Consider the following 26,685-nt stretch of genomic DNA (forward strand, 5'->3'; position numbering starts at 1 on the left):
GACTTCGATGTAAACATGAATATACAGATTTATTTGGTTGCAGAGAGCAAAAAGCGATGCATATTTAGATGACGTCACGTTATCCATGAACCCCATTTCCTGCTTCCATGATTAAGGGCGAACAAATAATAAGGGCAATTCACAGGGAACAATAATGATACTGAGGAGGAAGTCACGGTGGGGCGGAATCAGCAAAACGTACCAATGAAGCAATGTTATAGCAAATACATATTTTGGGGGACATCCCCCGGTAGACCCCCTTCGGACCCGATTAATTTTCTGGTGTGAACAAACTTTGGTACATCACGGGTGATGAAGGTTGTGGTCAAGTTTCATTGGAATTGTGTGTAAAGTTTAGGAGAAGAAAGCAAATACATATTTTGGGGGGATCCCCCTCCCTCCCATATGTCCTCTTAGACCCCGATTTTAGCTCACCTGGAACAGAGCTCCGGGAAGCTTTTGGGATGGCGCGTCGTCATCCGACCGTCCACAAATACTTTCAACTTATTCTCTTTAACTATACATGATATATGAAACTTCACCATAACGTTGGTCATCATGTATTGCACCAAAGTTTATTCATGGCAGTAAAAAAAAATCGGGGTCTATGGGTGTCCACGGTGGGGGTGAGGGGGGGAGTTGCCCCCTCGAAGAGGAATTTCATGGCCAAAGTACTGTGAAACTACAGATTTGTTTTCCGATTTGTGTTAAAAATATAACATTCAATCGAAATTAAGTTGTTTCTCGATCACAAACCGACAGCAAGATGTACTGCATGTTACTAGACTGACTAGAGGTCACTCAGGGAAGTTATTTTCGGGGAGGAGCAGACTAGACTGCAGAAAGTGATTTTTTTTTAGCAGTTTAGTGGTGGATGACTGGAACAGTCTTCCGCGGGAAGTCATTGAAGCCAAGACGACAAATGAATTTATATTAAGTCTAAATGAGACAAGCACTGGTGGAATGAGCGCTTCGACCTTTCATAAGTCTGATCTTCTCAAGCATGTGAAGACACTAAAGTGCAGTGTGACAATGATAAAAACCGCTGGGGCGTTAGAGGATCAGGGCTTCTTTCCCGAGTCCAATGATGGTGACGGCAGCAAGACGTTGGTTGTGGTTGTGGTACACCAAGCACAAAATGATGTCGGGAAAGTTTACTCACAGGATTTGGAAAATAACGACAGGATATTGGGCAAGCAACTGCAAGTAAAGGGTTGCGAGGAAAGGTTTCGGAAATGGAATAGAATTCATGAGATGAGCGATGTATGTCAACCTGTGGCTGTAAGAATGGTGTAAGGCAGAAGATTTGCACTTAGGAACTAGTGGGAATAATTTCAGGGGCAAAGGGATCAGCATTTCCAGGCTGTAGAAGACAGGACTTTATACATGAGAAAGGAGGCAATAATTAGGGAATATGGTAGAGATGTTAAAGACAACAAATGGGAGAGACAAAAGAAGTACAAAAGAGTTCTTCAACAGAATAGACAGTGATAGGACGAGGGGCCATAGCCTGAGATTAAATAAGTGGAGAGTGCAGCTCTGTTCTTCATTGCACGGCGTGGGAGCCACTGGTGGCCCCTAGTGGGCTAAAGTGCGGCCGACAATACACAAATGTGAAAACACCCCCATCCTAATCCGCCATAAATACTATCAAATTGACCCAATGATTTCAAATGAATGTTCCAACACGAAGCAAAAAAGTAACATAACTACATAAGTAGAAAGCAGAATATAACCAATTATGCTTGCAGCCCAGTTAACCACAACAAAGAAGAGTATGTGTGGGTGTGGCTGAATAGCAGCCATTACGGAGTCCTGCAAGGGGTGTGGCGGCTCTCACACGGATGTCTTATCGGCATAAGTGGCCCCCCTCTAAAAAATATTGAAGATCACTGGGGTGGAGGGTAATAGGGACTGATCTTTCACTCAAAGAGTAATTAATGCATGGAATGGTCTTCCTGAAGATATTATTGTCAGGTCAGGCCAGATCAAATCTGTGACTCAGGCCAGATCACATTGAAAGTTTCTGCCACTGCCCCCCTCCCCCCCCCCAATGTTTCCTCACCCCAGTAGGATTAAAAACAAAACCTGTCAAAGGCAGAGGAGCTCCTTATGAGCCAACGGCCATCCATATCTGGTACCCAACTGTGTCTGCGGACGTCCTCCTGCAGTTGGGTTACCATTTTCTCGGAGGTTGGTGGCAGGATTTGCACTGCAGCAACCGTAAAACACTTCATTCCGCAAAACACAAAACAAAACGCAAATCAAGCTGAAAACCCACTCCGTGGGAGTACCTCCTGTGCAGATGCCCTTCACAGGCAGCTCACCAGATTGTGGCAAAGCCTTTGGGATCCCAATTTTTTGATTGTAGGATGAAAAGCACAGGGTAACCTTCTTGGTTTGGGTTGTGGTGGTGTCACCAAAACTGATCGATCTGATTTCTGAACTATACTCTGGTAGTGAGTGCTGTGAGGTGTGGTGGTTACACCTCCAACTTATTTCCAGTTGTTATTGGAGTTTATCAGGGGTGTGCACTGGCCCCACACTTTTCAGTGCTTGTATGGACTGGATTCTTGAAAGGATGTCAGAGAGATCAAGCTGCGGTGCATAATTTGGGAATGTCAAGATCTCTTTCCTTGATGTTGCAGATGATGCAAACATTTTTGTGGAGATACTGCATATCCTTATGGGGGCACTCGAGCTGCTGAATGAGGCATCAGAGCCGCAGGGATTACGGGTTTCCTGGGTCAAAACTAAGATCCAGGCTTTCAATGACATCTTGGATGCTGCAATCCTGTCTGTACTTGGATGCTGTTTGTGGTGAGGAAGTTGAGGTCATGGAAAGATTCACTTACCTTGGCAGTGACATTCATGTCTCTGCATGTTGTGAGCCAGAGTTCAATAGATGTCTGGGTCAGGCCTGGGAGTCATGCATTCACTGGATCATGGGATGTGGTGCTGTCGCTACCTATGCAGGAGGACAAAAGTCAGAGTCTTTAAGTCCTTGGTGCTTCCAGTCTTGCTTTCGGGATGTGAAATTTGGATGCTGACCAGGGATCTGAGATGGAGACTTAACTCTTTCGGTCCCAGGTATCTTCGGAGAATCCTTGACTATTGCTGGTCAGACTTTGTGTTCAACGAGTGGTTGATGAGAGGGAAACAGATGACATTTGTTACCTGTATAGTCCGTGAGCATCAGCTGCAACTGTATGGACATGTGGCTCGTTTTCCTCACACTGATCCTGCTCACCAGATTCTCTCAGCATGGAAGCCTCGTGAGTGGAGGAGGCCAAGAGGCCTGACCATGTGCCTTGTGGTTGCAGCAGGTTGATCAGCATCTCAAGGAGATGGGGATGGGCCAGGCACCTGCCTGGGGGATGGCCAGATGGATGCACCTGGAGTACAGACAGAAAGTGGACGCAGCAACGTGCTGCTCTGGTGCATGCTCCCATACCTGACCTGACCTTGTCTAATGTTGCTCCCTCCGCCACTCTCTGCCTTCCGACACTCCCCTGCAACTCCAGGATGCACGCGTTCTTCCAGTAGTCCCCTCCCAGTTAAAATACTGTTCTTTCCCAGGGTTCCCTCCAGGGCTTCTAGCAGGCATGCCTGGTATTGGCTTAATGGTTAGGGTGGCAGGCTTTGGATCCCATAGTCCTGAGTTCAAATCCCGCTCAGCTGTTGAATTAATACCAGGTGGGGTTAACTCAGCCTGTCATCCTTCCGAGGTCGGCAAAATGAGTGCCAGCTTGCTGGCTGGCATCCTGTGTCGGAGTGGCGACCCGTCCAGGATTGTGCCCAATAGCCAAGGAGACTGCTTAGGCAGCACCAACGTTCTGCACAGAGTATGGTCCCAATCTCCTCCTCCTCCTTCTAGCAGGCAGTGCACTGTCACCTCATGTCACCCAATCCCCCCATTCTGACTATCCATCCAACCATTGAGACCAGTTGTCTTACTGACACCCGAAGCCTGACATTAGTTTTATTACCCCTATTAACCCTTCTTAATGCAATTGTCTTACTTGCTGGCTTCAGTGTTTCCTCCTCTAACTCCCTCTTCTTCTCCTCTTTGTTTATTACCTTGCTGGCTCTGCATAATTGTTGCCCCACTACCCCAATGACAATTTTACCGTACTCTTCCACGTGCGTCGCTCTTGTAGAGAAACAAAACACCAGAACAGAAATTCACCATTTGAAACCTTTATTTCTTTTTCTTTTTGTCACCCTAAAATATTGCAGCTTCTACAAACATGTGCAAAATGTGCGTCTCCGACCACACAGTGGATCATGCACGTCGTGGAGCAGTTTGAACATTTATGGAGCCACCTATGGGTTTGCAACCCGTTTGGTTGTAAAAAAAAAAACCCAAAAAACTACAAAGGCAGCTGTAATATGGTTGGCACTGTTAGAACTATCTCTTAACCACATTGTCTGGTCTGCATTCAAACTTTCCCATAAGTATTATAAACAGGGACTGATGTAGTACATTTCCTTTTCGCTTCAGTAGATCAAGATATTAAAACCAGTTGCAGATTAAAATCACAAATGTACGAATTATCGTCAAATTCCAAAATGCTAGTTGTAAAATATTATCACGTGTTCAGTGGCTGTTACATGTCCTCCTTGATCTACCTTTATCATTCGAAATCCACAATTAAGCTTGTAGTTGTGAAGGCAGCATGCATCGGGCTGGTAAAGTGCACGTCCGCTGGTTACAAGATTGATCTGTTTATTCGGAAGGCAAATGACCAGATCGAAGCAGTATTCCCAAAAGTGGGTACAGACTGGGCCACAACATAGCCATGCCGAGGGGCGCTGAAAGCATGAAAGACTCTTCTTGTTTTCCAGGCATAAAATGTAATATTCAGCTTGCTTTTGGCACAAGAGAAAACGAGTGCACTCAGGAGGGTGGTCATTAGCCCGTGGTGCAAAAACAGGAATGCAACATATTGGAATGTTAACATCAGAACCGTTAGAATTTTTATATATTTTTTTGGCTCCAATTTGCTTTCGACTCATGGAAAACGTATTCGGTCAAACGTTTCAAAATCGGAATAGAACAGCACCGTTAAAGGATTTCATGACCACATGCATTGGCAATGCCGCGGTAAACTGCTCGTTCATCTCCAGACAAAAAAAATTCTTTCTACTCGCTGGGCTTGCTTTGTAACCATGTGAGCTCTTCGAAGCATCAACCACCATTTAGTCTGTTTGTTATATTCATAATGATACATTCCTATCATGAGAAACACTAACCTTTTCACTTATGTACACCAGGCGACCCACTATATTTGCTTCGTCGATCATTGACGCCCGCAAGGTTTCTATTTGCTCGAGACGAGAGAAAATGGAGAGTGCCTTGGAACGGGAAAGTAAGAAAATAAAACAAAAAAGAAGCTCGGATAACTGAAGCGTGTGAGTTCCTCGCTTGTGATCTGGATGATCACCGGCCTCGACACGCTGCGCCAGAAAGTGGAAAGGAAAACAGAGAATAAAACAAGCCCCTTGAAATCCCAAAGTTATTGAGATTAGTCAGGAGATTCCACAGAAAAAGAAAAAAAACAGCTCCACATAAGCACTTCACATCTGCTTGGAGTAGATCATTGCTGAACGGGTGGTGAAGACTTCGAAACATAAATTATAAGATGGGTACATATTGATAGGAAAACCTTTGCGTAGTTTAGATTCTCCACCACAAAGATGCTGTTTGATGAAAAATGATGGAGTGGGACAGTTTAATTTGATTCCAACATGCAGTGCTGAAGAACATCTACACGGTGTTCAAGGAAGGCGTCCGAACAATTTCTGTGGCCGCATGAAGTTTGGCATAAAATGGTGAGAGTTTTAAGTCATAAATGATAGAAATCAAATACTCCACAGCACCGTCATATTCGGTCCCCTGCTAGAGACACCAGAACGCGATGCTGTGGTTGGCACCGCAAGCTTGCAAAACATGAAAGACAATGGAGAGGGATCATAGTAGGCACGGCACCATCCGGCACTCGCATTCTGAGCCAGAAGACACTTGCGTAAGTTGATGTGGAGCCGTTGTTGCGAACGGTGAATAATCACTCAGGCAAGTGGTCTCTTGAGATTCCTCTTCAAAAACAAAAAAAGGTATGTTGACACTCCCCGTGCTCCGATTCAAAATATCAGGAGTGTCACTCAAGAGGAGGACAACATGCTGGCTCAAATAGGGGCTGAGGAAGTTGGCACATCTGCAATGAGTCTGCACAGTCTCTCTATGAATACATCTACGAGCGGCGCAGATCTGCGCAGTTCAAGATTGGAGAGATATTGTTTTTGCGGACAGCTGGATTTTCCCTGGCAATGCTTTGAAACAGCAACAAGGCCCAGGTAGGAAAATGGGCATCCCCTTTCGGAAACCAATCTGCATATGAGCTGTGATCGGTCATCAAATCCTTGTGATGCTGCAGCAGAGGAATGTGGTGTGTGTGAAGGGTGCTGCAGCCTCACTCAGCAACGCCGGGTTCCTGAACTCCCTGGGCCGCCAGCTCGGCCAAAACGTTATCCAAGTAGTTTGGGTCGGGATAACCATGGCCTGTGACATTGGAACCAAACTCTGTCTTGTGGTGGATTTCGTTCCACACCACCGTGTCAATTTCACCTGTCGTGCTTGACGTTCCCACTGTGAAGATGAGGCGGCGCTCCCACGCTATTATCAATAATCGCAAGGCCTGGGATGAAGGAACAAGTGGGTGCAAAGTGTAGGAAAGGAAATAACTTTTACATTGTTGATTAGTACTCACTTTCAGTGGAGGAAAAGATTGAAAACAAACAATGGCCAAAAGTTCTGAATGATTTCTGCCATGTTGTCATAAAAGCAAAAATAAATCGACGGCAACAAAAACCTGAACAGCAATATTTCTCACCAGCCTCCCTTTCTCATTGTCGGGCAGGTAGCAATGACGTGGGAATCCTCGTGCTGTGAATTTTTTCGCTGGATTTTGGTGCTCGGTTCCCTGTGGAGAAGTATAAATGCACTTATGGATTTGGTAAGCAATATAACTACAAAAAAAAAACTTAACAAAGTCTTCGATATCCCCCGCCATAGTAAATGAGGATGAACAAACTTGTATTCCTTAAGTGTGTGCAATATGTTTGTGAAGTTTCCCCTTGATATGTCCAGCCATTCTGGAGAAGAAGATTTTTAAAATTTCTTAATTTTCAATCCAAGATGGCTGACGAACCATGTGACCTACGACATCATAAATTTACATTCTGCCTCCAATCCTCCAGTGGAATACGTGTGTGAAGTTTCGTGTTAATCGGATGAGGTGTGTTTTTCTACCCAAGATGGCCACCAAACCATGTGACTTGTGATGTCATAATTTTTGCTATGTATACAGACATGATGGAAGATGATAGTTGCAAATTTTTGCTTTGTTAGGTTATGTGATTCCAGAGAAAACATTATTTAATATTTTTCTTGAATCCAACATGGCTGCTAAACCATGTGACCTATCAATTAGAAAATATCAAAAGGCACCAGTTCACCACTTGCTTGACATGTGTACCAAATTTCGTAAATATATCTTGAGGGGATTTGTAGTTAAGCTCCGGAAACAAAATGTGATGGACGGACGGACGGAACCCATTTCTATATCCCCCACCAACTTCGTTGGTTGGCGGGGGATAAAAACTAGAATGGCATTCAGTAGCGCGCATACTTCCGCCAGGCTAAAGAGTTTACATTTTGTATCTCACTGATAAGCTGGATCTGGAACCGGACCTGAAGCAAAATTTCATCAGCTTGTTCTTGTCACCTAATCAACTCATCCAACAAGTTTCATCCGAATCCGTCCAAAACCTTTTGAGATATCGTGCTATATATCCATTTTGGCCCTAACTCTCAATGGTGAAAAATCACTTTAAAAATTCGAGTCATTGGAGATCTGGATCTTCACCAAAATCGAATCAGTTCGTCCTTGTCACACACCGAACCTGTCCACAGCGTTTTGAGATATCCTGTTCACAGACAGACAGGGTGAAAACATAACTTCCGTTTACCTTCGCTCGTGGAGGTAACAACATGTACACAGAAAATGGCCATTATGGCTCCTCATGCTTGTCCTATATAGACATCCAATTGACTTCTACTGTCACTTGAACCTACATAACAGGAATCTGGGATTATTGTCGTGTTGCTAATGTTGAAAAGAGACTTATGCAGCAAAGCTTCTGAGAATGTAACAAATTTTCATATGGTTCTTAACAATAATATGGAAAAGCTACTTTTATTAATTTCTATTTTTGTTTACAGAATAATTCTGTGACATTGGGTAAGATAAGGGAGTGTAACTAATTAAACCACTCATCACATTGTCCTGGTGCACACTTTATCTGCTGTAGAAACCTGCTTATCCACAGCATTGGAACAAAAGTTCAAAACAACATGGTATACTGTACATCTGCATGTACGTGCGTGAGATGTCCAGCTCAACATCCACCATGAGCCAGTGCCTCATGATACGACTAAACCAGCGTGGAAGTCACTTTAAAATCCTTCAAGACATTTTGACATGCCCTTGACCATTGCCTGCAATACATCACATGTATCATTTACCACCCGACCCAGGGTCTTTCGCAGCCTGCATATGATCGTCTATCTGAGCTGAGTGAAAGGCTCAGGTTTCCATTCAGTGGGAATTTTTGAAGGATGTAATACACATTCAAGGTATGAACTGCCCACAGGCACAGGCATTCTCTTGGGCCTTGCAGCACGCATGAGACCACAGGCTCGATTAGCACACCAGGGCTGTCTGTGGTCTGAGGTGTGTTGCGAGGCCCGAGAGAAATGACACCTCTATTTGTATGTACAATTTCAGACCTTGACGGTGTATCGTCTCTGAAAGATAAAAATCACCTGTGATCTTAATCTTTTGTAACCTCTCCATTCTGAAACAACCTGCAACCCAGGCCTGCAGAAAACGGACTTTTTGGAACACCGGCCGCATTTTCCGTCCAATCATCACGTAACTTTGTTGAAACATTCTCCATGGGGAGGTGCTCACATGTTGAAAGTTTTCTTTGTCAATCGCTCAAGCTGTTGCGGAAAAACTAATTGAAAAGTGAACAAAGGTGGAAAAAAGTGAAGGCTTCGGCTAACATTCCACAACATTGTCTCGGATGGTTGGGTACTCCTATTACTCGTTAGGATTATCGTCGGCCAGAAAATGGCCCAAAAAAAAAATCGAGGTTTTAATCGAAATAAAATCCTTTAGGTTTGACAAAATGTAAACTCCAACTTGTCACCTGTTTTGCTGGCCTCATCCCAATTGTGCATCCGCATGCTCGAGGAAAGAGTCAAAATAAAATAGTGGTGATCTCACTTTTGGCAGCCAAAACACAGTCTTCAACATGGAAACAAATGGTGCATGGAAACAAGATAATCGTCTGACCAGAACAATCACATCACTTTCTTAAAGGGGCACGCCAGGTTGGAGTTGATGGAACTGAAATTGTGCTCTGCATATGATTGCTCAACTAAACTAACACCGGGTCTCCATTAAAAGCGGGTTCATGCCAGTTCTGGTGTTTGAGTTTGCTCCAAACGTTGTTTTAATTATCAAATCCCAGTACTCAATGCAGCGTTCCTTGGACAGAGCCGACACGAGAATCTGTGCAACACATTGTCAAGTCATTCCTGAGGGCACAATAATGATGGATGAAATGGATGAGGTGTGTGTGTGTGTGTGTGTGTGTGTGTGTGTGTGTGTGTGTGTGTGTGTGTGTGTGTGTGTGTGTGTGTGTGTGTGTGTGTGTGTGTGTGTGTGTGAGGCATGTTTGTTGTGGAGTTCTACTGGAGCTCTCTGATGTGGAGTGTGACACACCAAAATGATCGTCATGATCTCCTGAGTTGATTCGGATAATTAACTACAAAGAACTTGGAAGCATTCCCATGTTTTAAATGCATACCATCTGAAGGTGTATAGAGCATATTAATCGGTCCTTCCATGGCATGGCAATTCTCATGACAAAATAAATAACAAAAACAATGATAACATCATAACAAAGCATATATTATCTAATACAGATAATATTAACAACATCAATAGTAGCGTCATTTGGCAATAATAATAACGAATGTATAATACCCGCGCTGACTCAAGCATATCTGGGCTTTGTGAAAGGCAAGCTCGTGCTCAAGCAGTAGAGCAACGAATGTACGCTGCAAGGCCATGAAAACCAATGAAAATTTGGTCCAATGGACCAATGGGTCCACTAGTAATTCTTAAATTGTTGACCACAAGAGGGATGAAAAGCCACATGTCAGAACTGAAAGTACAACCTGATAGCAATGGTTCGTTAATGACAAAACATTCTTGTACTGATGCCAGAAATGAGGTCAAGTGGCTTCACCTGCTGCGGCTCTCAACCCAACAGGCATTCTGGGATGGATTTTATAATCCTGAACAAGTTCCTGGAGATTTTGCAGGGTGATTGTGAGCCCGCCAAAGCATAAAAGGTTAACAAGTTCAATTTTTGTATTTCTGTGTGGGCAAGAAAGGTTAAAATAAGGACGGTGATAGAACGAGAGGTGCAAGCACCTGGCAATTTTGTTTTATGATTATGTATATGTACACAACTCATTTTATTCCAGTCAGAATGTAGGGGGTTTTTTTTAGTTGCGATAATTTAATTCCTTTTAAAATACATCGAAACATAATAGATGCTGTAGAAACATTATCACATGTGTGGGATGCTCTTTTGGTCAGAGATAATCAAATTTGAGGAATTTCAGAAATGGCTGAGGTTTGCCAAAACCTTTGTGTCCCACCCAAGCACTCTGTACTCTGTTTGTGGTGGCCTTTGTTTTTATTTTTACCCACATCGTTACGGCTTTAAGAAAAGTACTTGGCAATACAAGGTTGGGAAAAGTGAAAGAGATGAGTAAAAATAAAAAACTAGAACGGCACTCGTCGTCGTCGCCACGTCGACAGATATGCCTCTGTCTACTTTTATGTTTATGCCTACTTTTTATTATTGAAGGCTTTTATGTTTAAAAAAATATGGCTGACGAACGATGTGACCGATGACGTCATCAATTCCCACCCCTTCCCCCCCCATACAATTTAGCCCGAGATTACCTTCAAAAATATTCATACTGATTGGATAAAGCATTGGATATATGCAATTATGATGTCATAATGAAGCCACCTATGACGTCATCAACAATAAATCACTTATTCCCCATAGAATACTTGACATCATTGTGTCAAGTTTCAATTTTTTCTATTAGAATCACCCGCTCCCTACGGTAGCCATCAAGGGGGTAATGTTATTATATTTATGCCTATTTTACTCCAAGGGATCCCAGGATTACACACCCAAAAAATGGTTACGATCGGTTCAGCCGTTTTTGCGGTACCTGGGAACAGACAGACGGACAGATGATTAATTATAGTAATATGGAGCGATTTCAGAGATACAGAGGTCCAAAGTTTTTCCTTTTTTCCAACATGGCTGCCACACCACGTGACCTACAACGTCATAATTATCCTGCAAACATTCTACATGAGTAGTCGCAACTACGGTGAAAATTTTGTGTCAATCAGATAAGCGGTTGCAGAGAAAATTAGCATGGACGGATGCACGCACGTATAACCCGAAAACACAATGCCTTCGGCCACTTCGACAGTGGAGGTTAACCATCACAAATGCAAATGTGGTTTATGTTTGAAAGTGCAAACTGTATCAAAGATATGTTGGACATAGTGTTGTGAAACGATCCCGTGATCAATGGAAACGGCTGTTATTTCTGGTGAACAAAAAGCTTCATGGAGTCCTGAACAAATGAAGTCAAAGGTTTTAATTTGCACAATATTATTGTTACACGTTAACTGAAAGGGTGAAAAGTAACGCAGGTGTGTTGCTTCCCGTATTTATTTTCACAGGCCGATACAGCGTTAACGTCGGATACTCATTACACATGATGTTCTGCATATTCATAATGTCAGCATTTTGAAAAAAATCCTTCATAGACCAGAATTATTTCTTGAAAAGGGCCCTCCCTGTATGAGGCTCGAGAAATTTTTTTTAGTAAAAGTTGGGAACATGACTTTTTAACATAATTAAGGTATGCTGAATTCGACTAGGCCTGTTCCCAAGCTGAATTTTGAGTTTTTGACAATCTAATTAGCATAAACAAAATGGCTGCCAAATTGACAATTTTGGGCACTTTCTTGAGACAGGCACTACTATACCAGCACAATGCTAATCTATTTTACTTGTGAACAACTGTTAAGTTGTTAAGTTAACTGTTAAGTTGTTAAGGGCTTGTGTAGGCCTATACTAATGATTCATTCTTGTTTGCAGGCAACAATGGATCCCGTGATTAGCTTGAAGAGGCCGTCACCGGTAGACTACAGCCTGTGAATTTTCTGCCAAACGCATAAAGCCAGAAAAAAACCTGAGTGAAGCAACTGAACATGGACTCAGAACACTCAGGAATGTAGCCTGCAGGAATGCAGGAATGCAGCAGAAAGAAGCTGAGGGACTCCAAAAATATAGACTTAATTGATCGTCTTGAGAATGCAATAGATTCTGCCACAGCCGTATCTCTTGTGTGGCACAGAATGTGCTATGCCCACTTCACGGACAAGAGTAAAATAGAACGTCTTCAGAGGACTCACACAGAGTATTCAACAGAGGGAGCAGGTTGCAGTTCAGGTGTTCCAGGTGGTAACAGACGTTCATTGCGAAAAGGTGTGCAGCCAGTCAACTGCAGCCTTTGCATTTTCTGTCAAACTGCAAATAAGAAGGCACGACTGATCTCCGTCATGACTAAGCAAATGAGTGATCAAATAATTCAAGCCTCACATATTGACTACAAAGTTGGCCTTTGACTGGCAGGAGTGATTGACCTAATTGCAGCTGAAGCCAAATATCATCTGCCTTCTCTTAGCGCATTTAACAGGTCTACCTCCAAAATAAAGCAGGAGTCAGCAAATACTGACCTTGCTATGATATGGCTTTGCCAAGAGCTCCATCAATCAGCTGACAAAGGACATGTGATTCTTCTGGATGATGTATGGGAAAGGTATAAGGAGCTAGCTGAGGAATCTTCAACCATGATTCAGCCGTCCTATCAAAGCAGAAGAGGAACATTAAAGGAAAAGTTGCAGTCACAGCTTGGGGATATTTTCAATTTCTTTCAACCTCTTGACAGTTGTATATCAGAACGAAAAACCGTATTGATTCCCACTAAGTACCAGCCAACAGCAGTTTTGCAGATGAAAGCAGACACAGAGGAGAGTGAGGAAAAGTTAGCCTTTCCAAAATATGAGCCCCAGGATGACATTTTCCTAACACTTGTTCATGTAGCTATGAAAGTCCGTGGAGACATGATGGAAACTCCAGGACACAAAGGGTTCTCTGTCAGTGAAGAAGATGCCATAGCATGCATTCCCAAGAGTTTATATATGCTACCGAGACTGATCGTCGGTGGCCAGGCATCCCTTGAAGATGATAGCCCTGGGAACAATGAAGAACAAGTCCGGAGCAGAATTCTGAGTGTGGCACAAGGTCTTGTCGACTGCGTCAGTGGTGGCAAAAAATGGACTCCAAAACATGTTGGTCTTGCAAGTACTCTTCATTAAGCTACGCAGTCAAAAGATCTAGTACAATTGTTCAACAAGGCAGGGCATTGCCTGAGTTACGAACAGGTGTTGCAAGTAGACACTTCCTTGGCTGAGGGCACTCTCAAATCATTGGACAAAGCAACTGATGCCATCATTCCACCAAACATTGAGGCAAATAAATTCATCCACTACACCTGCGATAACATTGACATCCTTGATGAAACACTTGATGGAAAGAATACCTTCCATGCAACTCAAATGGCAGCATGGCAACGAGGCCAAACAACTGATGCTTCTCTTAAAATCTCGAGCTATCCACAAGACATACTTTGATTGTGCCAAATGGCCTGGAGGAGCTGCATCCTGTCAGTATAACTCGTGGAAAATGCAAGCCAGTATTCACAGCACCCGTCGACTAAGCCTGCTTTGGCGAATCTGGGGAGGACAATGAGTATGCAAGACAAGCAAAAGCTACAGACCTAGCTTTCTTCTTGCGCCATCAAAATTCAGAGATAAAACCTTCTTGGACACTATTCAATCAGTCATTGCCATCAGAGGAACCAGAACAGACAGACAGCAAGCATTAAGATATTTGCCTATAATCCTTGCTCCCGCTCATGAGTTGGATACTTTGAATACCGCCGTGAAGAGTTGCATGGCAATATCTTCACATTTTGGACAGGAACATACAGTCCTCACAGTCAACCAAGCGCTGCACTGCAGACTTATGGAGCTAAAGTGGTCTGTTCCAGAATACCAGGATAAGTTAATACCTCGCCGAGGTGGCCTTCACGTATCGATGAACTTCCTCAAGGACATAGGAGATTATATTAATGGTTCCGGACAAGCTGAAGTATGGATGGAGAGTGGACTGCTCGGGCAAGGCGCTGTAGAACTTGTTCTGGCAGGAAAGGCATACAACAAAGCTATGAGGGCACACAAACTGACTTTGCAAGCTCTGTGGCATCTCCTGATGCCAAGCCTTCTCTCCTTTGTTGCAGAGGTGGACGAGGACTACCATGCTTGCATTTCCAGGATGGCTTCTGATGATGACCCACAGAAGATTCCAGAACTGATGACATTTCTGGATCAGGAAAAGTTCAGGAAGCTCCTGGATGATTTTGTTGAGAGTAGATCTGATGATGTGAACTTCAGCTTCTGGTGGCAATATATGGACATGGTCGCTATACTTCTGCAATAAACTCGAGCTCAGCGTGATGGCATCTGGGATCTCCATCTTTACTCTTTCAGTCTGATGTTGCCCTACTTCAAGCGGTATGACCACCTGAACTATGCACGATGGGGTCCAGTGTATCTAGTGGAGATGCATAATCTTCCAGAACCTGTTTTAACAGAGTTCCAAAGAGGCAATTTTGTAGTCAAGAGATCTGCTCACAAGTTCAGCCAAGTAGATCCTGACCAGGCCATGGAATGGATAAATGGAACAGGCAAGAAAGGAGGTGGTATCATTGGTATCACCAAGACGACATCAGCTCTGTGTAGGTGGACACTCTCCGTTAACCTGAGATCTCACATAGCAGAACAAACCCATGGAATGTACAGTCTCCACTGTGGGAGTACAGACCTTCACAACGAAGCAACCAAATCACGACAAACAAGAGACAATGATGACGAGAATTGTTTACTTTCCACTTTCCAGGGATTCAGTGTGTTCTCATCTGCATCACATCCAGGTACGTTGCAAAGCCTTGTTACGAAATACCTAGCAACAGAGTCAATTCAAGAATCATTACTACGTGCGAAGGAGCTTGGACAAGAAGAAGTCAAGAAATTTGTTCAGGACAGGTTGATCGTGGCTGAGCAATGTGATAAGCCACATGTTTCAATCCATGACCATCTGTGCAGGAATAATGCCCCAACATTTGCCACTTTATACGATGTGGTTAAACACACAAAGGACAAAGACAAGAAAATTGTTCTGAAGACAGACAGAAGTGTCATCCGACATCTAATTACTGCCTATGAGGCGGGTCGGCCAGTTCATTTGCCATCTGTACTCCAACATGAGCTTCTTCCGGTCCCTGTATCCCTTGCCGAAATGAATGGTACACTACGCACTAGAAACAAGTCGTGACTTGCCAACGTGATAACAGAAGACATAGACTGTCCTGAGACAATTCAAATTCATGACACGTCAACTTGCCTTATCATTGATGGACAAGCATTGGTAGTAGCTCTTGGAAAGCTTGATGATGCTGTAACCTTTGGAGATTTGGCCAACACGTACATGAAAACTGTGCTGAAAGCAGGTTCTAAATATCAAAGAATTGATATTGTGTTCGACAGATACAGGGAAGAAACAATCAAGGGTACAACCAGTATGCGGTGCAGTAAAGCAGCACGGCCAATCAGAAGGCCTGTGGAAGGTCGTGATGTACCTCTTCCAAAGAACTGGTCAAATTTTATGTCACAAGCTGATAATAAAGCAGATCTAGCACATTTCTTGTCTGAGGAACTGTGTTCGCAGGCGCCTAAGGATAAAGAAATTGTAGTTGCCGGGGGATTTAGAGAGGAACTCGAGGTGAAGTCATCAAAAGGTACAACTTGATTTGACACCTCTGAAATCCACACATGAAGAAGCGGACACAAGATTGGTGCTGCATGCCGTCCACAGCCAGTTTAATAGAGTTGTGTCTTCCAGGGACACTGATGTTCTCCTGCTTCTGGTATCCCACTTTCGACGTATGCAATGCGAGCATCTCTGGATGATGTCGGGCACATCTAAGAAACGGCGGTATGTACCCATTGATGCAGTTTTCAACAAACTACCAAGAGGCTCAGCAGCATCCTTGCTAGCATATCACGCATTTACTGGGTGTGACACCACCTCCTACATCGTGAATCACACCAAACGTTCATCATGGAAGGTCTTTGAAGAGCACCATGAATTGCTGAAGAACTTGGGCATTAGTGAACTCAAAGAGGAAACCAGCAAATGTTCAGAAACGTTTGTCTGCAGAATATACAATGTACACACAACAGACTCTGTTGATGCAGCACGGCATTTATTGTTCTCCAAGACGGGGAAGTCAGAAGCCATGGCCCCAACAAGTGATGCGCTCCGTTTCCATTTGATGAGAGTACACTATCAAGCGATGATATGGAGAAATTCCCACTGCCCCACACCTGAGCTCCCTGCACCCTCTGAAATGGGATGGAGACTTGGGGAATCAGGACTGCGACCCATACTGTTGGCATTGAGTCCCATTCCAGACAGTTGCCTCGAGATGGTAGCCTGTGCATGTCGGAAACAATGCAAGACTCGCCGCTGCACATGCCGGAATTCAGGATTACGATGCACATCAATGTGTGCATGCCAGCAACAGGTTGATGATCAGACTCCTTGCATGAATACAATGTGATTTGCCTAAAATATGTTAGGCATTCCTGAAAACTGTTTATGCTGACTGAAATTTGTTCACGTAGCAGCATGATAGAACATTGTTTAGTTTTTATGATTACAGACTAGCAACTTTAACTTCGACATTTTATTAATAAACATCGGTAACCATGTAAACATTAATTAAAATGCTTCAAATATGTCTTAATCATTTTTCTTGACCCTCAAAACGTAGGTCTAGACAACTCATTTGTCAGGTTTGCATACATAGTCACAAAGTTACAGCAGAAAATAGTTTTTTGGTCATGGCGGTAGCTAATTAGCATAATAATAGATTTTTGGCATGTGAGAAAATTTATTAGCCTGTAGCTTTGATCTTTTGCTCAAGGGACATTTCTAAGATGCGTACATGTGAACAATGTGCATTTATTTAAATGGTATAGTAGTGCCTGCCCCAAGAAAGTGCCCAAAATTGTCAATTTGGCAGCCATTTTGTTTATGCTAATTAGACGGTCAAAAACTCAAAATTCAGCTTGGAAACAGGGCAAGTCAAATTCAGCATACCTTAATTATGTTAAAGTCATGTTCCCAACTTTTACTAAAAAATGCTTCGAGGATGCACATTTCTCAGAAATACGTCTCTTCTATCAGTTCTATCGACTTCTATCGACTCTACCTTTGATGACAACAGCTGACATGAATCATCCACCAAATGGAACTACAGCGACGACATACAAGCATGCGTGCAGGTGCAGCATCGGACAAACCTGAATTCCGGGGGGGATGTCATAGATGATACGAATGGTCTTCTGTTCTGGGTGACCTGGCAGCGAATATGGAATTACATGAAACTCCATCTTCCCTGGCGGCTGGCTTCCTGTTTTTTGCCCGTATATCGTTTTGCACGTCGGGCACTGAAGGCTTCCATCCTGCGAAACGACATGGCCCTGTCAGGTTGTGATGAACCGAAGACAATGATAAAAGTTAAGTTGAAGAGGTTAGGTTTTCATACACTTTAGTCCTCACCTGTCCCCACCCAGTTCATCACAAACAAAACATTTGGGGCAGATGCAGTGTCATGGGGGTAGAGAAGTAATATTGATTATGCTTTAAGTACAATTAGATGGACTACGGAATAAGCCCTGCATCTGTTTGACACTTGTCCTTGTCATTTTCCATTCATCCGAGTGTCGAGAGTGTGGGTAGTGGCGAGGCTGGAGCTCTTGTGGTGGTGGTGAAAATGATGTCCACCTTATGGTCGCGAAGCACGGCGGGCAACGACAGCTGTGTTGAGTCAGGGAACCTGGCAGTGCCACCTTTTTGAAGCAGCTCAAACTGGCAGCTGATGGTCTCCACTCCACTCCTTTGTCAGCCCTGTTCTCTGCCAAGCGGTAACCGTTGTGACCACCATGCTCCACAATCACCACTCTGATGTTCAGTCTCCCCCTGGTTCTCTCGCAGGACTCACTGGGGATTGCTTGTGCTGCCACCTCTTATGGCTCGGCCCAGAGCACACCTCCTGGCAAGTCGCAGTGTCGCACTCCATGGGTTGACATGAACCCCATCCACCTCTCAGGGTGCAGCAGAATGCCGGCGAGAACGTAGATAATTGAACGGGTGGTGGCTGGAGGGATAGGGAACCCATGGGACTCCTGGCCATCTAACTTCTCCAACTGCTTCATTTATCTTTACATCTTTGTCGACAGGCAAAAATTGTCCACAGTAGCTCTACAGAAAAAAAACTTCTGCTGTCTGGTAATTCACATAGGTATTACAAACCAAAAGGGGGTGGGGGGGGGGTTCATACCGCTCCCCATACATGTTTCAATATACTGGGAATGGGAACATTACTGTAAATTTTTTCCTTGAATCGTCCAGTTACTTATTGTGTTAAGTTGCTGCAGGATGACCACAAAAAAAAACGGTACCAACCGAACATCTAATAACTTCCTCCACGCTAACGATATCCTTTTACTTTTTGCAGGTGAGCAAAGTGGAGTTCGTGTATGATCAGCAGACCGAGATTTAGTCAAGATGGTCCTGTTTTTTCAGCATGTCATTGACAACCGAATAAAACATTGTTTTCAATCAAAATCTACCTGAGAACAAAATCCTTCAAGAAGAGTCAAAATGAGTTCAGGTTACATGCTTAAGGACAACGTCCTACCGAGGAAGGCCACAATCCATAGATAATTTCAAAAACAGCAATAACTGCCAAAATGATTTCAATCACTGCAGCCAAATGTGTCAGAGCAATCAACAATTTTTCCCGTCGAATCCAAGTGTGCATGCAGTGTACGAGGCCGACATATGGACCATGTGCTCCGACTTCGGTCAAATCAATGACATCAAATATATCCATCTGAAACTTTCCATCGTGAACATGCATCACGTAAGCCTGGTGTTGGTTTAATGGAAAGGTGGCTGGCTTAAGATCCCAGGGTCTCAAGCCAGTCACCTTAGGTTGAGCCCCTGTCGGCTGTTGAAAGAACACCAGGTGTGGTTGACTCAGCCTGTCATCTTTCTGAGGTCGAAGAAATGAGTACCAGTATACTGGTAATTGAGGGCCCTGCATCAGCGGTACAGCAGTGCTCCCAGAAAATGATGCAAGCAGCCACCACAGGCTGAACACAATAGCTAACTATACATCATGTGAAGCAAATGTGCATCAAGGAATGTGTCATTTGTAGAAGAATAAATGTCAGTGTTTGTGTGTGTGTGTCCTCATAACTCCAAAACCATGAAACCTAGTGGCCCGAAACTTTGCATACATACTAAGGGAACTCCAAGGGAGTGTTTGAATGAAAACTAGGTGGTTGGGTAAATTTAAACATCCCTTTTGAAGATAATTAATGGGGTGCTCGTCATTAAAAACCAAAAAAAGCCTTAACAAGATGGCGACATGCAATCTTGGTCAGCCCGCTGTCACCTCACAGGGGTGACATCATTATATTTTTTCATCATTATATTTCATCATTATCATTATATTTCATCATTATATTTACATCATTATATTTCAGCTTGTTCAACAATGCCTTGATGTGGAACTGGCCGCAATAGTTTCTGCATGATAAAGTGCTCAAAATTTATTTTCCCACTTTCCTCACTCATATCATCGAATGCCTGACCTTCATACCTTCGAATTTCTGTATACGTCATTTTTGTAGGTGCTATAGTTTTCAAGTTAGGAGCTTGCAGCGAGCGATCTTATGCATTATACAACGTGGCTTTCCACGATCAACTCTCACAGGCTAATTAAAGTATACAATCGAAATCTGCCTTCGGATTTGAGGATCGGAGCTCGTGAACTGATTAAATGTCGAAATCTGGAGAGAAATCTGAGAATTTTAAAGAATTTAGCGATTCTTATTACGACGAGCGAGGTTGTGCTCCTTCCTTCTCCATATTTATGAGAAAATATGACATTGCCAAAGCATTAAACTCAACTTTTTCTCCTGTTCAGACAACTACATTGAGTGAACAAAAGATTAAGGAATGTGCACAAAGTGCAACTTCATTGAGTGCAACGAAAATAATGAAGCAGCGGGACAAGTTCGCCTGCAGGATCACTGCGAAGGTGAACAGTGTGCATAGCGACTGCGACTGGGCTTCTCTGTGGGCAAAATCCCCAGAGTTAGGAAGGCAAAATAAGGTGAATTAAAGATCGAATTAAAAGAACGAGTACGGGCCCGTAGGTGCGTAAACGATGACTGGATTGGGGCATTATTTCAATTAGATCGGACCAACCGTACCATAAATGGCCACAACTTGGGAAACACCTGGGAAACATATTCAGGACCCCAGCATCAATTGTGACATCATATCAAATGAAGAAGAATTGTAACGCCCCCTCTCTCTCACCCCCTCGCTCCCCCTCCTCTCTCCCCCCTCTCTCTCGCCCCCACTCTCACCCCTCTCTCTCGCCCCTTCCTCTCTCCCCCTCTCTCTCTCGCCCCTCCTCTCTCCCCCTCTCTCTCACCCCCTCTTTTCCCCCTCTCTCCCCTTCTCTCTCCCCCTAGTCTCACCCCTCCTCTATTCCCCCTCTCTCTCCCCCGCTCTCTCACCCCTAGTCTCGCCCCTCCTCTCTCCCCCCTCCTCTCTAGCCCTTCTCTCTCTCCCCGCCTCTCTATCCCCCCCCTAGTCTCGCCCTTCCTCTCTCCCCCCTCCTCTCTCGCCCCCACTCTCATCCCCCTCTCCCGTCCCCCTCTCTTGCCCCCTCTCTATCCCCCCTAGTCTCCACTTCCTCTCTCCCCCTCCTCTCTCGCCCCCACTCTCATCCCCCTCTCCCGTCCCCCTCTCTCGCAGATATTGGTCGACAGATAAATGGCCGTAACTTGGGAACTGCTCATCCGATTAATATCAAACCTTGAAAAGGCACGTCTGCGGGGCCCCGGCAATATTCCTGGCAAGTTTCAATCAGATCGAACTGGCGGTCGGCGAGAAACGGCGGTCGCAGACAGACACACACACACACACACACACACACACACACACACACACACACACACACACACACACACACACACACACACACACACACACACACACACACACACACACATTGCTGGAATTATAGATAGATGATTAACATAACGGATTAGAATGAGGAAAGCAACGGGACAAGTGAACGACAAATTCAAGAGCAATTGGAAAATGTTTTCAGTGGCTACAAAGCAATGCTTGCTGAACGAAAAGAAGAAACCAGTGCAGAGGATTATGTTTTCCTTCTTACAGAAGGTTGAAACACATTGAGCAGATGAACCTACAGCATCAACATCCTCAAGTTATTTTATAACATCAACACCAACTCCATCACCAAGAAGTGCAAAGAAGAAGCCAGCAGGTGCAATCATGGAGTTGTCAGACATGGAGGAAGTGGCAGACAACCGTGAACCTCTGTCTCACTAATTATTATCAACACCATGCATCCCCAAACCATGGCAGGATGACCGAGAAATACACACACTCCTTCTAAGCTGTCTCGCCTGGGTTTGAATCCCATCCCACTTATAACTGTCATCCTGGTGTTTCATAGGTAGGGTGATTAATCAATGTGTGTGTGTGTGCCGTCCCTCAGATGGACGTGAAACTGGGTGTCTCATCTGCCGGAATTAGTTGGTGGACATTAAAGATCCCTTCGTGGTGTCCTTCGTGAAGAGTAGGGGAGCTATCTCCGACATCCTGGCAAAATTCCAAATTCCTGCTCTAACCCAAGGGGCACTGCATCAGCAGTACTGGCACACCCTCAGTCAATGATGCTTCTTGCAGCCTTGTCCTGCACAAGAAAAAAGAAGACGACCAGACCCCAATGCATTGTATTATATTGTAATAATATTTTAGTTAATTAACTCTTAAAAATTTCCAAACAATTTTTTTTTTCCGGTCAGGAATGCATTCCTCATTTAATACATTAAGTCAATGGGATTTTGAAGCTTGATTTACATCATTTCGATTTGAACAATGTTTTACAGGAACGCATCAATGACGTAAATAGGGAAGTGCGGGTATGTAGATATATGGATGTCCACATATGTGTGTGTGTGTTGTCATAAAGCAAAACATAACATTCTTTTTGTCTACTTCCCTTACCCCCTAACCTTTCTCTTTCTTTTTATCTCCCCCCCCCACCCTTCTCTCTATCCTCTTCTCACTCCCCTATCCTAATAAAGTGCAGCACTCTCTTCCCACAGCTCTCTCTCCCCACTCCCTCTCTCTTTCTCTCGCTCCCACCCACCACCTCCTTGCACCCCTCCCTCTCGGAGTGTATAACGACATGTGGTGAGGCGTTGCTCTCCTCCCAACTTCCTTGCTCCCCACCCCTCCTCAATGCCCTCCTTCTCATTCCCCCACCTCTCCTTCCTCTCTCCCTCCCCTCCTCTCCCCCTCCATCACACTCCCTCCCCTCCTCATTCTTCCCCCCCTCCACCCTCTTTGCTCTCCCCCGAGATGACCACGAAAAACTGACACCAATTTTTGTTCCTTTTCGCACCCTTCTCTCTCCGCCAACTGAGTAATGGCTTCAGCGAAGTAACAACAGGTGGTATTTGCGAGCGAAGAATAAAAATAAAGGTTTAGTAAATTGTATGGGTACCATTTTTATTTTGTGGTCAGCCTGTTGATATTTAACGAATAAGAACTTTACACGTAAAATGTCAATGACGGCTTTTTCAATAAGTAAACCAAATAAAAAGGTGTGGTGTTCGAGAGTGTACCTTGTTTCCATTGGAATACATAGCCAGCATGCAGAGCAGGTGAAAGGAGTGGCCACACCTTCCGAGACGACCCACGGCCTCGGGGCGCACATTGCTCGGACGACAAGCCACTTCATAGCCTGAAGAGATGGTCAAGCGTTCCATGCAGATGGTGCAATCCTTTGGGTGGGAACAAAGGGCAATGGCGGCTTCATTATGAGAAAGTGAAAACATATATTGTCATATGTATGGGGTTATTAGGCCCTGGCCATGCAGAATTCCCAAGCACTGAGACAATACCCTATTCCGCACAGAGTATTCCGTGCTTCATCATTCAGTGAAGCTCTCCCGTGCTTTTTGGTCTCCCAAATGATTCCTGCTGTCGTGGAATAATAAAAATGTTACTGTTAGACAGTTAGAACGACGACATTAAACCTCAAATCACACGGCTTCTTCTTGTTCTTGTTCTTGTTCTTCTTCTTGTTCTTCTTGTTCTTATCCTTCTTCAAATCTGGAAAGACGGGCTTTTATATTAAAACGGGCATCTTGATGATTAAACTGACACCAATTTTTGTTCCAAGTAAATGTATCATTAGTTTTCCAATGGGACCATTTTCATTTTTCTATGACAGCAGGAACCCTTTAGATTTTCGAATAAAGCATGACGGGTACATACACGGATGGATGCTTCTCCTTTTGGTCAGCATTTTATCAACTTATTTTAAAGGTATAAATTGTTTGCCAGTATTTATTTTCCTTGACCCAAATAATAACCTCGTGGCATTTATTGGAGGAAGCCTCCAGTTGGTGTCGGTGAGCTAGAGGGGTTAGAGGATTTGTTTGGATAATGGAAGCTCTGAAGCTGCTGGTCATTGGGTGTACAAACATGTAGTTTGTGAGCTGAGAGTGTTGCCCGAAAGATAGAAGGAGAGTACTTATTGAAGGCACCAAAGCTTGGGGAAACCTGAATGGCTAAGAGCCACAAGAGACGCCAAGAGGACGACTTAGCGAGAACAAGATCCGGGGCACCTAGAAGAAAGCCTGCGGCGTGTGAGGTCGAAGACGGCACAGTGGGTGCCCAAGAAGAGCCCCAAGGTGGGAGCTAGGGAGAGCTCCACAATTAGTAAGTGTGGAATAGACGCTTCAGGTCAGCCCTAGGTCACGGTGTCACACAGAGATACAGCCAGGCAAGGAGGCCTGAGTCGGGGCCACACTCCCCAGCCAGCTGATTGGGTCAAGGCACAAAATAGGATCTTTTTTTTTGTATACCTTGTTGAAGCTCGTGTGAGAGCTAACACACAATGCACAGCAGGGGGGGGTGGCATGAGACAATCGGGGCAGGAGTGGGAAGGACAAAACAGTGGGGAACAGAGACATTAGGAGATCTGTGGAAGGGGGAGGGATTGGGCGGGGAACACGGGGTATACTAAATGGACATTACAGGGACTTTCAGGAAGGAAATGCTTGGGTGGATTATCGGGGGTAGAAAAGATCGAAGATTTGGATGGGGGACGATAAGATGGGGACCAACCTGCGTGATTGAGTGAGAGGCCCAAAGACTCAGCCTCATCGCGAGAGATGCCAATGATCCGAAATGCCTTGGTTTACACAGCGTGAAGCCGAGAAAGGTGGGCGGCAGGAGCACCAGCCCAGAGGGGAAAGCAGTACTCCATCAGGCTGCGGCCGAAAACTTGGTATGTGGTCAGGAGCAGAGGTGGGCCAAGGAAGGACTTTGCACGACGGATGATTCCCAATCGGAGACTGGCTTTGGAGGCGAGGTTGGAAATGTGGCTTTCCCAGGAAAGGTCATGGCAGATAGTGAGACCCAGAAGCTTGAATGAAAGGACTTCCTCCAGAGGATTGTTGAGAAAGTGGATGGGGAGGGGGGGTTCAAACGGTCCTTTCGGAGAGACATAGTGAGAGTGTGAGATTTGTCCGGATTGAAAGACATGTTCCACGTGTCGGACCAGTTTGTGATCTTATCCAGATCTGCAGAAAGCGAAGAAGCTGCTGCTTGCCAGTCTGAGGGATGACCGATGGTACGGCAGAGGGTGGAGTCATCAGCAAAGAGATAAAGAGGATTTTCCAGAGTCAGAGAGATCATCGATGAAAACCAGAAAAAGAACAGGGCCCAGCTCGGATTAATTTATGAGGGCCATGCCAAAGTTCGTTGGACGAGACCAGGAAGCTCAGTAGTGGGTAAAATAGGTCGTTATGACCACTGTAGCAAGATTAAAAGTAAATGAAGAAACAGCTTTTATTATGTAGTACTGCTGGATTAGATGGTCTCCTTCGAACCAAACAATATGTGTCTACCACTAGTAAGGATAGAATAAGGTAACTGGCGTGTCAGAGGATCCTTTGAGTTTTAAATGATTAGAATGGTGTAGGTGCCATTCGGTCACCCTCCCCACCTTGGCACTTTCAACACCCCACGAGCCGAGTACTGCCGCACCAAATCAGCATGTCGACTTCCTAGTTATTTACACATATTTATCCTCCCCAGAGATAATTATGTGAAAATAACTGCTCTCTCCTTTTTCTCCGATGTAAACATAATTTTAACATAACGTGTTTACAGCGAGACTTCCACAACAAGACGGTCAGTGTGTTGATGTCATTAGGGTCCCACCACCTGTCGGTGTTTGTTTGTTACCTCCGCCACCGAAGGTGGATAGAGGTTATGTTTCGGCCAATCTCACAAATCCGGCCAATCAGTGCGATATCAAACGTAAACTGTTAGCCTTGTGGAAGGGAGGTATGTGCTCCACCGAGTGCTATTCTAGTACTGAATGTTTCCCTGATGAAGGCTGCTCAAGGCACCATCCATATCAGATTAGTGTTGGGAGTTGGTTTGTGTTCAACACAAGAAAAACATGTTTGCAAACTGAGTCAGTCAGTTGGTATGTCTCCCTTTTCCTCCTACCCCAGGTCGTCCATGCATGCTGTCTTTTAAGGGCTGTGTGAAGGCCTAGCAGTCCTTAAATCTTCATGCAGTGTGATATTCCACCCTAAGAAACTCGCCCTTTGGGTCCTCATGGACTGGACTCATGCAGTTTTGCAGGGAGGGAGATTTCGGGGTGTGGGGAAGGAGGGAGGGGGGTAGAAGAGATATATAGCAAGGCTTATAGTCATGAAAGGGAGGAGGGGAAAAAAGTGGGAAGCCATGGGTTTGCAGGATAACTCTAATAAAGCATCCCCTAACTGACACTCGACGCAACGCATGCCTTACTGTCTTCCCACAAGAAAACTTGACAATACAAATAAAAACATTCCTGAGTGATTTTACTACATATATACATGACCATAGACCCTGCTTCCCAACTCTTTTTTCCCCCCATGCATGTTTCAATATCAATAACATAGTTTCACATAATGTACTTCCTTGCTCCTTTACCTCTGTCCTTTCCTCTTTATTCATCCATCACCTTAAAAGCACTTTCAGACTCACTTCATCTGGAGGATTCTTTAACTTCTGCAAAAACTTCTTCACGACCTCTTCAGCACTCCTGCCTTCTGGGACAAAATG

The 26,685-nt window shown here is 44.4% G+C and overlaps 1 protein-coding gene and 1 pseudogene across 3 annotated transcripts in view; one reads left to right on the forward strand and one right to left on the reverse strand.

Annotated features, from left to right (window-relative positions):
* Positions 1 to 4,184: 4,184 nt before the first annotated feature.
* DTX1 (deltex E3 ubiquitin ligase 1) overlaps positions 4,185 to 26,685 on the reverse strand; it is a 131,461-nt gene continuing 108,960 nt past the window's right edge. For 2 of the 3 annotated variants that reach the window (XM_085859109.1, XM_085859111.1), the window contains 5 exons: positions 26,608 to 26,669; positions 23,178 to 23,336; positions 17,733 to 17,912; positions 6,894 to 6,983; positions 4,185 to 6,698 (listed from right to left, as the gene is read on the reverse strand). In XM_085859109.1, coding sequence (XP_085715235.1) covers positions 6,474 to 6,698; positions 6,894 to 6,983; positions 17,733 to 17,912; positions 23,178 to 23,336; positions 26,608 to 26,669 — 716 coding nt within the window. In that variant the 3' untranslated portion in view covers positions 4,185 to 6,473. The remainder of the gene's footprint in view (positions 6,699 to 6,893; positions 6,984 to 17,732; positions 17,913 to 23,177; positions 23,337 to 26,607; positions 26,670 to 26,685) is intronic. The other variant, XM_085859110.1, reaches the window with a different exon arrangement.
* LOC147010760 (uncharacterized) lies at positions 12,489 to 14,003 on the forward strand (annotated as a pseudogene).

The sequence above is a fragment of the Eptatretus burgeri genome, chromosome 16 (genome assembly GCF_056783735.1).
Source record: "Eptatretus burgeri isolate ZD-2024b chromosome 16, Ebu_testis_v1, whole genome shotgun sequence".
In the NCBI taxonomy this organism is placed as follows: Eukaryota; Metazoa; Chordata; class Myxini; order Myxiniformes; family Myxinidae; genus Eptatretus; species Eptatretus burgeri.